Raw genomic sequence first — 12,404 nt, forward strand, 5'->3', positions numbered from 1 at the left:
TAAGCTGACTATATTCACTGACCTCATCTCCCCCACGGGAAAGCTCATCTCCAGACTAGTTTAGAGAAGTGTGTAAATAAGGATGTATATTCACCAACTATACTAGAGTCGTGTTTTCTTGCAGCGTCTTGTTGACTTTGACTGTTCATAACTGTCTTAGTCCCCTCATCATTTAGAGGAGAAATTCCAAATCTATTTTCCAACGTCGTGATTGCACTCCAGGGCATTGAAAGCATCTCTAAGGCCTGGTCCTCAAGGTCTGAGACATGCCCAGTCTTAGGGGAAAAGCCGAAACTCTGACTTGGTTTTTCCTGTAGACTGGTCATAAGTTAGGCTGTGGGTCTGGCAGAGGTTGGCAGATGTTAGGATAGAATCAGAGCATTAGAAGAGCTTGATGTTAGTGGAATTCTTTGATGTTTTAGACTGAATTGGGCCTGAGGACATGGACTACAACTCCCTAAATGTATGAGATTAGTATTCACTTATACAGCAAACACTGATTAAGCATCTGCTGAGACGACAAGACATAGTCATACTATTATAAAATGTTAGCCCAACGGACAAGCGTGGTACATTGAAGGGATTGAAATGGGTAAGTTGGAACAAAATGTGTATTAATTGTTGAATGTAAACCCCAAACCTGCCCTGTGCACCTATAAATCCCCAAAAATGAGAGAAACATGGAGGCCAGGTTCAGAAGCAGCTTTACATTTTGTCTAATGAATATGATTTTCTTGCTCCTTTCCCCAAAGAAATGAGGGAGGGGCCAAAATACTCTTAAGCCAAGCCTTGTATTGGAACGGGAAGATTGAAGACCAGGCAGGACTGGTGTCTGACTGAGGTGACTGGTGCACCTATTTTAAAGTGACAAATGGGCTACGGCTATCAAAGGCTTGCATTGCTCAGATAAACCAGTCAAGGCTTCTGGGTATGACTTTGTCAGTTCTTGTCATTTACATTGCAGTCGTCTTAAATTTGTGTATTTTTATATTTATTATCACAATTTTCCAGCAGATGGCAGTCGAGTATCTTGAGGAAGAGGCACCTTTTTCTTATTCACACAGGAACCGTGGCATTAAGCCACTGGATCTGGCAAGACGCACGGGCAGAGCATGAGAAGGTTAAGGGAGCAGGATGAAGAAGGAGCAGATTTAGGACCAGATTCCTTGATGACAGTGGCAGGGAATTCAGTAGAAGAGATAGTGAAGAAAGAGCAAAGGAAATCACCTCCTTTTTACTGATGCCAATAGTCTTGCCCATGGCACTACCTCCTGTGACTGCTTTAGCTACTGGTGCGAGAGATTTGAGTGTGGCACACTAGCATGCTTCTCAGAATTGTCTGCAGTGGATTTCACTCGCCCGTCCCCACATGAGCACAGTTGTGTGACGGCACCGGACAGCAGGGCAGTGCAGTGCTCTGTTGGTCAGTGTCTGGGAGTCCGAATTGACCTGCTGGCACTAGCAACACATGGTCCATTTCAGTGAGGTACCCTATGTACTCGAGTATAAGCCAACCCGAATATCAGCCGAAGCACCTAATGTTACCACCAAAACTGCATTAAAAACTCAGCTTATACACGAGTATACACAGTAATAGCTCATCTGTAGTTAGAAAATACAGTAGTGGGGAATTTTCAGTTGTGACACATGATCCTGCCACATGGGTCATTGTTTGGATTTCCCCACTGGATGACACAAGCCCCACCCCTAGGGCTGCTTCTGGTAAATGAAGAAGTGGAGAGAAATGGCTGTTAGCCTGTTAGTTACCATGGACACGCTTCTGTGTGACGCTTTCATTTTCCTTTCCTGCCCTAGCAAATTCCCCTCAGAATTCCCTGCATCTTGGCACAAGGGCCAGAGCCCCGACGAGTCAGGAGCGCCAACTCCAAATTCTGGCTCAGCTATCAGCTTATTTGTGATCTAGGTTGAATCACTAACTTCTGAGTTCTGTTAAAGCAATAAAACAGAGTGCTGCCCATCTCAGTGGGTTACTTTAAGAATTAAACAAAAGAGTAAGTTGAACAGTAGTTTGTAAGCAGTCGACGTGCGTGTGGTGTAGAAGAGTATTTGAAGCTCTCACTGCTCGGGCTCCGTAGTGCCCCATTTATAGAACTCCCCTCACACGAAGGTCTTGGCGACCTCACCTGAAGGTTACGACAAGAACTCGGTGCCTAGAAAGCCAATAGGAGCTGTACTTATTTTAGCTTTAATGTCATGGTTTTGTATTAGGGCATGGGCCTTCCGGGCTCTCTAGCTCCCACCCCCACCTTACCCCCACCAAGAAAACCACTTGGGCTGCCACATAGTTGGTCTGAGTCTGTGCGGTGAACCCTTTTTCACACTGGTATTGCACGTCTTCATAGGAGATGTCTTTTCTCATCAGGTAAAGAGAGCTGCTTCGAGAGAATTGTGTCAAGATTCGGAAAGAAAGTCACATACGTAGTGATTGGAGATGGACGAGATGAAGAAATTGCAGCTAAACAGGTAACCGTGGTAAACAAAGGGTGTGGAGGGGTGGGTACGTTGAGCATGCGGAAGATAATTTTTAGCTCCCAAGTTTTCAGTCTGCGTTTGCAGTGTGCTCTCATCCCTCCGTTCTAAAGAAGAAGAGGAGGGTCCCATTTGCCCCAAATGGAGCGTTCCCGCTAAGTTAGATCTCTCTCCCGTGCTGCTGCCACTCAGAAATTTTTAAGTCTTTGAGCCCTGCTCCAGGGACTGCCATCATTAAAGCTGGCATGGGCCCTACCTTCTGTAGTCATCTTCCAGAGCAGTGTCTTTGTCAAGAGTTTCATGCCGAGAGCATTTGCAAGAAGGAAAGTCATTCTGATTTTTCCAGATTCTGAAAACAATTAAAGTCAATGGGTGTTGTTTCTGTAAAGAAAGTCCTTTCTGCCTCGGAGCTCGGGAAATACTGTTCTGGGTTCAGTTCACCCCACTGTCCTGCAGCCCCACTCTAGATCATTCCTGGTTGATACAGGAAACCATAAATGACATCAAAGTCTTGGCTATGGAATCTTAAGTCCAGTGAGTTCAGATTCTCCCTCAGCCCTTTTCTTAGCTGTGTCTTTGAACAGTTTATCCTGTTTGCATGCCTCCTCTTGTTAAATGGTCTGCGGACGTTCTTTCCCTGCCTGCCTCGGTGGGGTTTTTGGTTTTTTTTTTCATAGTAACTGTTCCTTCCATTTGGAGGCAGTAGGTTATCTACACGGACCAGCTGTGTCCTGGTTCTCTTCCTTCGGTAACTTAGAAGCCTTTAGCAACTGAGATTGGTAACCACGTGGCCTTTCATTTTAATTTGCCACTTTATGTAACAGTTCCAGGACCTTCATTGTTATGTTCAGTTGGATGTTTCTTTCTGATATTATTCCTGGAGCTTTGATTGGAAAGTGCTGCTCTGAAATATCTGATTGGGCTCTTGGAGGAAGGCATTAATGGGTAGGGGCATCAGTGCAGCTCAGCCTGCACAAGAAGAAAGCAGGGACGAGCCGCCTCCTGTCCCTTGCAGAGTCTATGTCTCTGGGCTGGGTCGGTCATCATCTCCCAGAAGAACATGCCCGCTGGGAAAATGCCCTGGAGCGGCTTTCAGTGTAGCATCCACCCCGACAGGAGCCTTGCTAGTCTTTGTTGAGGACACTGCTTTCCAGCTAACCTGTTCAAGTTGTGAGGGCACCCTCCCTTCCATTAAACTGAACTAATCTCTCAGACCCTCCTAAGGAACACGTAACAAGTGTGCTTCCGTATAGTAATAGTCTTTTCTATACGATGTGTCAACAGCTGCCTTGAAAAGCTCACGGAACTTCATGCCAAAAGAACTTTGTTCTAGGGCCTCGGTATTCTGAGTAACTTGGAACCGACGTGAACAAGACGATCCATAAAGCTGATCTGCTTCGGAGAACCTGCTTCCTAGCGAAACCTTAGGTTTATCACAGCCCTTTTTGAAATGGTGGCTTCCAGAATGACACGGTCATTGGTTCTCACATCTGAATGTGTTTCATCTTGGCCATGGACAAGATGCCTTGTCACTCTGAAATGTATGGGAAATGAAAGGGAGGAAGTGGCATGTGTTGTTGCTAGGTGCCCTCGGTCAGTTCTGACTCGGTAGCCTGTGTTCCACAGACAGTCACGCCCGGCCCTGTGTCAGCCGCACAGTTCTGAGGCTTGAGCTCATGGTGGCAGCCACTGTCGAGGGCCTGGCTCTTTTCCACTGACCCTTCACCTTCTCCAGGGACTGGGCTCCCCTGACAACACGTCCAAAGTACACCCTGGCCTCTAAGGAGCATTCTGGCTGTACTTGTTCCAAGACAGGCTTGGTGGTTCTTTTGGCAGCATGGTACTGTGAATGTTCTTCACCGTCATTCAAATGCAGTGATTCTCCATCCTCCTTACACATGCACCTAAGACGACTGGAAACACCTGGCGTGGGACAGGCCCACCTGAGTCCTCAAAGTAACATCTTTACTGTCCGACACTTTAAAGATTCACCCATGTTATGGGTCATTTGATCTCCCTAACTGCCGCTTCCATGAGCTAATTAATTGTGGATCCAAGCAAGACAAAATGCTTGACAATTTCAATGTTGTTCTCTGTAAAAATGTAACATACTCATGCCAATTCTTATCCAGGTCGTGTTGTTTGCTCCTGGAGATCTTGATAGTCTCTAGATCAGCTCTTTCCTTTCATAAAAGGGCAGTGGAAGCTAAGTTACCACTGAAGCCTAATAAAGCGCTTCCTCCCGTACCATGCCCTACAGTACACACACCTCCTAACCCTGATCGCCCTATAAAAGGTGGGCTGAGTCCCGAGGAGAAAGAGGCCTGGGCAGGTGCACAGGTAAGTCGAACTCCCCAAGGACAGCAGACAACCAACTTTCCTCTCTGTCTTCCAGCACAACATGCCCTTCTGGAGGATCACAAACCACGGAGACCTCGTGTCCCTCCACCAGGCTCTGGAGCTCGATTTTCTTTAAAAACTGGAACCAGGAGCCTTCCTCATGAGCTCCTCTTCTCTCCCGAAGGGGGAGGTAGGGACCGAACCAACAGGGAACACTCTCTCTCTCTCCGTTGGACTGCTGGCGAGAACACAATCAGGGGCCGCTGCAAGGGCTGGAACCAAGCGTGGCCGCAGAGCCACCTTCATCCTCAGCTGGAAACGGGACGCAGTTCCATAAAGAGAACCATAGACTCACCACAGCTTTAATGCTTTTGATTCTAATCGTTTCTATTTTGTTGTTGTTTCCAAAAATGAAGACATGGAAAAGGAAATTCTTGGGGCTGAGTTGCCCTCAGCTTGTGAGCAGGTTTAACTGTGTTAAATTTTTGGTGACTGGATAAACGCCCCGGGCTTTTATAAGAACATCTCTTGTGGTCTTTATAGTCTCCTGAGCTGTAGAACCTGTTCCCAGTGGATGTGTGTTATTTTTATAGGAAGGGGCCTGGTCTCTCAAGCCGATTTCCACCCACCCACCCACCCCTGTTTTCTTCTGGCCAGAAAGGGATGTGTGATGTTTCCTTGGAGATAGCGATTGAAAGATCTGAAATTCGTCTCAGTGACGGTAGCACCTCTGTAGCTGCTCCAGTGGGTGGGCCGAATGGTGGGGCACCGGACACGGGCGAGCTTCAGGTTTGGGCATTCCTACTTTCAAGGCCTTGGTTCCTTTCCCAGGCTCTTGCTCAGACAGGACCTTCTGAGCTGAGTTGGGCCCATGTATTCAAAGGCTCTGTGCAGAAGACTTGGACTCCAAACAGAAGAGAAAGGGGACCAAGGCTCTTCGCGTATTTCAGCTAATGAAGAAAATGTCCCTTTGGGTTTTGAGCCCAGAGAGTCCACCGTATCCCCTACAGAGAAACCTTCCAGCAGCTGCTCGTCTCTCCGGCTTTCTCTCCGGCAGTCATCCCGCCAGGCTCCTGGGCTTCATACGTGCTCGCATGCAGTGCTGGCCAGCCCCTGCCCATTGGAGCCAGGAAGGCCAGTTTCACACAAGGCTCATGAGTATGTTTGGGTGAAAACTACCAATAGATGAGTATTTTACCTCTTTTGAAACCCCGTAAGGGTATTATGTGTAAATTACATAGATCTCTACCTAAAACTGAAGAACAGATAGCTATGGTCGAAACTCAGTTTTCCCATGGAACATCCTCTTCCCGCCTCTAATCTCACTTAGCAATGGGAAACCAGAGGGCAGAAAGACTTGGCTGGTTAAAGTGACAGTACTGGAACCCTTCTGGGTGCTCGCACAGTGTACCCAAAGAAGGTCAGTGTCTTCTCCCAGGCAGCACAAAGAGGGTGCCGTGTAAGCGCCTCAGGGAGAGGTGGTGTACATCCTCGGGGGTGTAGGCAGGGGGGCTCCTGCCCCCAGAGAGTCTGTATGTCCACGCGCAGAGCTTGAACAGCATGCAGAGGCCAGCTTACCAAGACAGCAGCACAGACAGACCGGCATGCACATTCCTTCAGAACTGTCAGAGTGCCCTGACTCCCAGCTTCAGGGAGAGGCTTGTGGAGAGGCCCTGACAGTGCCCCGTTCCTTCTCTGCCTCACAGCTTGCTTCCCTGTGGCATGGGGAACACTGTGTGATGCCGCCCTCCCTGCTCCAGTCAGTATTCTGGATTTGCTTGTTGGTTGATCCTAGAATACTCCTGAGTTGGGGTTTTAATTCAGACCCTAGCTGCCCCTCTGCTGGCAAGATGCCTGGCCGCATGCTGCCCGTTGATGCTGTGCTGTAGGTTGGTTAGGCTAAGGAGTGTTCACGCATCCGCTCACGCCCGCACACAAGCGTGTCTCCCTGGCTCTGATTCTTAGAATGTGGCCTGGACTCCTTTGTCAGTGCCCAGCTTAGCTCTTTCAAATGTGGTCTTCAGTTGAGTAAAGGGGAAGTGAGACGGCGGGGGTGAGGGGCAGGGCCGCACAATGTACTTTCTTGGTGGCTATGGGCCTTATCCAGAAGGTAGGTGGCACACAGGAGCACCGGCCGGCTCCCCTCTGACAGTGAATCAGGTGGTGAGCACAGTGCTCCCCCTCCTTGTCTTTTCTCACTGCCCGCGGGGCACAAAGAACTGGAAAGGAAGCTGTTGGAAACTGAGGGTCCAAGAAGGCTTGGGATTAGAAATGGTCAAACTAGCCAAATGCACCCGTCCCCGGGCAGGCCCAGTGGGTTCTGTAAGGCAGCTCTCCACATGGGCGCAGTGGTGAGGACTGTAGGGGATCAGTAGTTGCCAGGTGTGTCCTGGGTGACGGCGTGACTTTCGAATGTAAAACTGACTGTGCCTTCGCATCACCCTGTCCACTGCCTCCGGGGCAGCTGGTGGTGCCCAGGAGGACAGGCACTTGCTCCAGCTTTACATGCCTATATGGGCTTTGGTTTGGTTTGGGGTATCCCTGTCTTCTGCTCTACAAATTGGGGGGGGGCAAAGCTAGTATCCCAGGAGACTTGTGCCACAGCTTGTTCAGTTTACACAAACCCTGCTTTAACGCTCCCAGTACACTCCACTGCAGCTGCAGCACATGGAGCTTCTAGACGTCCACTACTGTGAATGGGCGTCAGTGCCACTGAGCCTCAAGGAGAGTCTGGGGGCAGAGCCACAAGCAGCGGGCTAAGCCCTGGGTGGTGGTCTTAGGAACTTGCTCTCATGCCTCCAGGAAGGGGGCAGTTAGCGCCCCTCTCAAGTAGGCTTCTATAACTTACCCCATGGAATCAGTTTCCTTAGCCCCCAGGTATTTACTCCATAGAAGCAAAATACGAATTCTGAGATTATGGAGTACCTGAAACCTCAAGAGAAAAATCTAGTTCTGCCCCCACCTTGATCAGTAGACCTTTCTCTGTCCTTTCTACTCTTTTTAGCAATCAAGGCTCCTTGGCTATTTCTAATGCACTGACAGGAGCCATCCCATTAAGGACGACTTCTCAAAATAGGACTTTAGGTGCCCCTTGGCAGAAAAGGGCATTGATTGGATTGGAAATATTTATGTGACTGCAGGCATTTGCGGCTGTAGAGTCCTTGAGCATAATGTTATATGTAATGGGAACTATCTTACAAACTTGAAAAAATAAAAGTTTTAATTTTCTATATAGTTTGCTCCTGTGTCTTTTCTGACTAGAATCAGCCCAGTAGGACCCTAAATAGGGCTTCATAAACATTCATTAATGTTACCAAAGGTGGAAACAAAAAAGCTAGCCATTTAGTGGAACTCAACGTACATGGGAAAGAAATAGGGCTATTTTAAGCTCATTTGCAAGGGAGAGTTGATTTGGTGTTTCTAGGCTAGAAGTTTTGGACTAGAATGATGAGAATTAAATTGCTGTCAAATGAACCAAAATTTTGGAAGAGAAAATTCAAGACCATGCAATGCTGAGCTTAAAGCAATACAACCGGCAAAGTGCTGTCAAACCTCATTTGATTGGGCCTGATTCCATGTCACATCATCTACTCTGCTCCCGTTTTATTTCTTCAGGTTTGGGTCCCTCTGTTCCGTACTGTTCAGAAAAGTCCGTCAAGAATCCTTTGGCCTTGTATTCTGATGAAAGCGATTAGAATTCTGTGCTAGCTTCCAAGTACCATCTGTGTCAGACTCTGTCCTCCCTCTTAATTCCCCAGAAGGTGTGCACTTTGAACTGCCCCGTCGTTGAATCACATCCAGTGCTTACTAGAGCTTCACTTGGTCATGGGTTCTAAAGCAGCAGCGGTTCTCAACCTGGGGGTCACGACCCCTTTGGGGGTCAAACAACCCTTTCACAGGGGTCGCCCGATTCATAACAGTAGCAAAATGGGGAGAAATGGGGAGGGAGGGAAATGAGTAGCTGAAGCCAGGGGCTTAAGTAGAGAGCAAATGTTTTGAGAATGATGAGGGCAACAAATGTACAAATGTGCTTTACATAATTGATGTATGGATGATTGTGATAAAAAGTTGTATGAGCCCCCCAATAAAATGATTTTTTTTTAAACCAGCAAAATGACAGTTATGAAGTAGAAACGAAAATAATTTTATGGTTGGGGGGGCACCACAACATGAACTGTATTAAAGGGTCGCAGCATTAGGAAGGTTGTGAACCTCTGATCTAGAGGTATCTGAAAGCAAGCCCAGATAGGAGTACCTTTAAATATGTCTACCTCACTCTACAAGAAGTGCATCATCTGTATGCTTCTCCAAGACCTTTTGATGGCAGGTGGTGGTGTGAGGTGAGTCGGTGCTGACTCATAGTACCTTATGTACAACAGAATGACACACCATCCAGTCTACTCCAAATACTGCCCTCCTCTTGGAATTCTTGACTGGGAAAATGCTAAACTCTTATTTTTAGATTGAACACTATGGGACCTGTATTGGCTAACATTTTGCAATTCCACCAACAAATTATCAGTAAGAATTTACCCCCCCCAAATTTTAGAACCATCATTTCCCCCCCCCTCCCCCACTTGGAGACAAATGGAGAATTGCCTAAAGCTGTGTGTCATCTCTTGGGACCTGTGTCATCTCTCCCGAGCCTCCTCTTTCCCATGTATCCAGAAGAAATGTGAAAAAGTGGATTGTTGGGTGCTCAGTCTAGGGATTTGTACAGGTCAGGCCTGCTCTCTGGGGTCTCCACCCTTAATATTGTGTCTCTGTGAGTAATGGGAAGCCTGGCAGCATAGTGGTTGTGTGTTGGGCTGCTAACTTCAAGGTATACAGTTCGAAACCACCAGCTGCTGCTCAAGAAAAAGATGAGGCTATCGACTTGTAGTCTCAAAAAACCACACAGTTCTACCCTGACCTATAGGGTAGCTATGACCTGAAAGAGAATCGATGGCAGTGAGTTGGTTTTTCTTGGAGTTTTTTGTGAATTAATTTTTTTTCTGTATAGGAGGGGGTAGCCCACCCCCAAAAAGAAAACAGACCGACCCCCCCAAGCTATGTATTTAAATATTTTTACAAAACAGCCTTATCAAAGTACTCTCCATTATATTTAATACATTTAGCAAACCTGCAATTCCATTCTTGGGAACATTTTTCAAACTCGTCTGTTTGGATGACTGACAGCACCTCCCTCTTTTTTTCCACCTCTTCTCCTTCAAATCACTGTCCTTTCATGTCCCTCTTCAAGGAAACAAGAAAGTCGCGTTGAAAGAGGGCAGGTGAGTCAAGTGCATGATGTTAAGAGAGGCATGGTGGTTTTGCCTCAAACTGGCACACTGAGATGGCTGTGAGCAGGTGCATTGTTGTGGTGGCAAAACCAGTCCCCCATCTACCACAAATCAGGCCTTTTTTGTTGCACCCTGTTATGCAGTCTTTTCAGAACCTCTAAATTGGCGGGTCTCAACTTATGAGAATGGGTCGCCCAATTCCTAACAGTAGCAAGATTATAGTAATGAAGTAGCAACGAAAAGTTTTATGGCTGTGGGGGGTCAGCACAACTTGAACTGTATTAAAGGGTTGTGGCATTAGAAGGTTGAGAACCACTGCTCTAAACAGAAAGCTTGATGAACAGTCTGACCTGGTGGAACAAACTCCAAATGCACTGCAAGTTGACATTTTTGTACCGTTCAGGAAGTTGACAGACATCCAGAATGAGGTTTGTCATCTATTGACATTTCACCTTTTTTGAAATAAGGAAGCTAATCGTAGACTTGAATTTTTCCCATAGCACTGCTGCCCGTGTTTCTGCGACATTTTTCCCAAGCAGGAAACAATTTCACAGCTACGTGCTTTTCTCTTAGATCGGCAGTCACAAAAAACAAGGTGCTTTCACGAAAAAATCCACTGTGACCAGGGAGAACCTTCCCAGGCAACGCCACTGGGTGCACTAACTCAGAGCGCGTTGCTGATACTCACCTAGTGGGAAAAACGCATACTACAAAAGCTCCACAACACCCAGCACAATTCCGGTTTGGGGGGTACCCCCTCATATATGCATGTGTTTGAGTGCATTTCATTAAAAGACGTATTACCTGTGAGATGATGAATTAGCAGAAGCTGGTACATTTTACAATGGCAGAGAATAGTCAGCCATCACGTCCTTTGACTTACAAGATGAGTGAGAGAATGGATTTGTTCTCCCTCCACTAGAATGAGGTGCGGAACCCGGGCTGTTCCATCCCAACTTGGAGGCCACGGGAACATTCCCTCCCACCTCGGGACCCTTTTTCTTGTTCTTTGCTTCTCCAAGGAGCCTTGATGGTATAGTAGGTAAGCGCTAGGCTGCTAACTGCGAGGTCAACAGTTTGAAACCCCCAGCTACTCTGGGCTCCTACCGGGTAGTTACAGTCCAGAAACCCACAGGGGCAGTTCTGTCCTGTCCCACAGGTTCACTGTGCATCGGCATTGACTTGATGGCAGTAAGTGTGGGTTTGAGTGGGGTTTTTTGGGTTTTGCTTCTGTAAACCAGACCACCTAGAGCAGCAAAAGGCCCCAACCTGCCCTGCTCTCTCACCCATAACCCTTTCATCATAAAACCCTTCCCAGCAAAAAGGCCTTTCTCCCGGAGGCTGGAAAACCACTTCTTGGAATTAGAAGTGTTCTTGGCTGCTCCTGCCAACCCCAGCAACAGAGCTGATGGTTGAAGGTGTGCACTGGGGTAAGCCCGGGTCCGGATCCACTGACAACACGGCCAACACCCCACAAGCTCACCAGCTCCAGAGCCCCAGCAGTTTGAAATCCCCAGTCACTGCGGGAAGAGATGAGCCTTTCTACTGTAAACTATTGAGTGTGTCCTCACAGGGCCCATAGTCAAAACTGACTGCATGGCAGGGAGTTTGGTTTTGAGTTTACCTGAGTCAGTAGCCTTTTGAGGGGAGACTTTCTCATCTCTTGACCCCTTCGTTCTAAGTAAGTTTTGTTTCATGGCAGAGACCAGGCCGGAAGAGTTCATGTGGATTTAATATAAAGGGAGTAATACTGTGAAACAGGAACAACACATACATGTCTCTCACCTATAGGTCAGGTGCAGACATTGTCTCTCTGGCACATGGACTCTGAGGTAGGAGGTACTCCTGAGGCTGAGCCATGGCCCAGACCCCAGGTTCACAAGGCGCTTGGTTGAAAGGCACTTCTGCAGAAGGACAGGCTGAGCCAGCTGCACTGTGGCCCTGGGGCTGACAGGGACTACCCGTGGTTGGCATCCCTGGCTTGTCCTTCAGCACTGGAGACCCTACCCACGAGTGGAGAGGGTGGGGATGAAGTCAGAGTTGCCCGACCTTGCTCGAGGTTCTAAGGCTAGAAGGGTGCTCCTGGCCCCGAGAGGCTCTCAATAAACACTGACTGAGGATGCTGGGTGAATGGGTGGGGATAGAAGTCTAGATAGCATACGCTGCAGGTCCTGAGCCTTCTCGTCTGGGAGAGGGGGCCCAAGGGTGGAACAAACAGTATCTTTGCTATGTTAGAGGTGGCCAGGGAGGTAGAAATTCTCAGGGGCCACCTGTTACATAGGCTGCGGGGGG

At 47.9% G+C, this 12,404-nt stretch overlaps 1 protein-coding gene across 4 annotated transcripts in view; it reads left to right on the forward strand.

The window, feature by feature from the left end:
* Positions 1-8,062, forward strand: part of EYA3 (EYA transcriptional coactivator and phosphatase 3) — a 102,532-nt gene extending 94,470 nt beyond the window's left edge. For all 4 annotated transcript variants that reach the window (XM_004705058.4, XM_013005348.3, XM_045298981.1 and 1 more), the window contains 2 exons: positions 2,384-2,484; positions 4,886-8,062. In XM_004705058.4, coding sequence (XP_004705115.2) covers positions 2,384-2,484; positions 4,886-4,966 — 182 coding nt within the window. In that variant the 3' untranslated portion in view covers positions 4,967-8,062. The remainder of the gene's footprint in view (positions 1-2,383; positions 2,485-4,885) is intronic.
* Positions 8,063-12,404: the final 4,342 nt, after the last annotated feature.

This window comes from Echinops telfairi, unplaced genomic scaffold (genome assembly GCF_000313985.2).
Source record: "Echinops telfairi isolate 266 unplaced genomic scaffold, ASM31398v2 ScPeMD7_7457;HRSCAF=8495, whole genome shotgun sequence".
Taxonomy (NCBI): domain Eukaryota; kingdom Metazoa; phylum Chordata; class Mammalia; order Afrosoricida; family Tenrecidae; genus Echinops; species Echinops telfairi.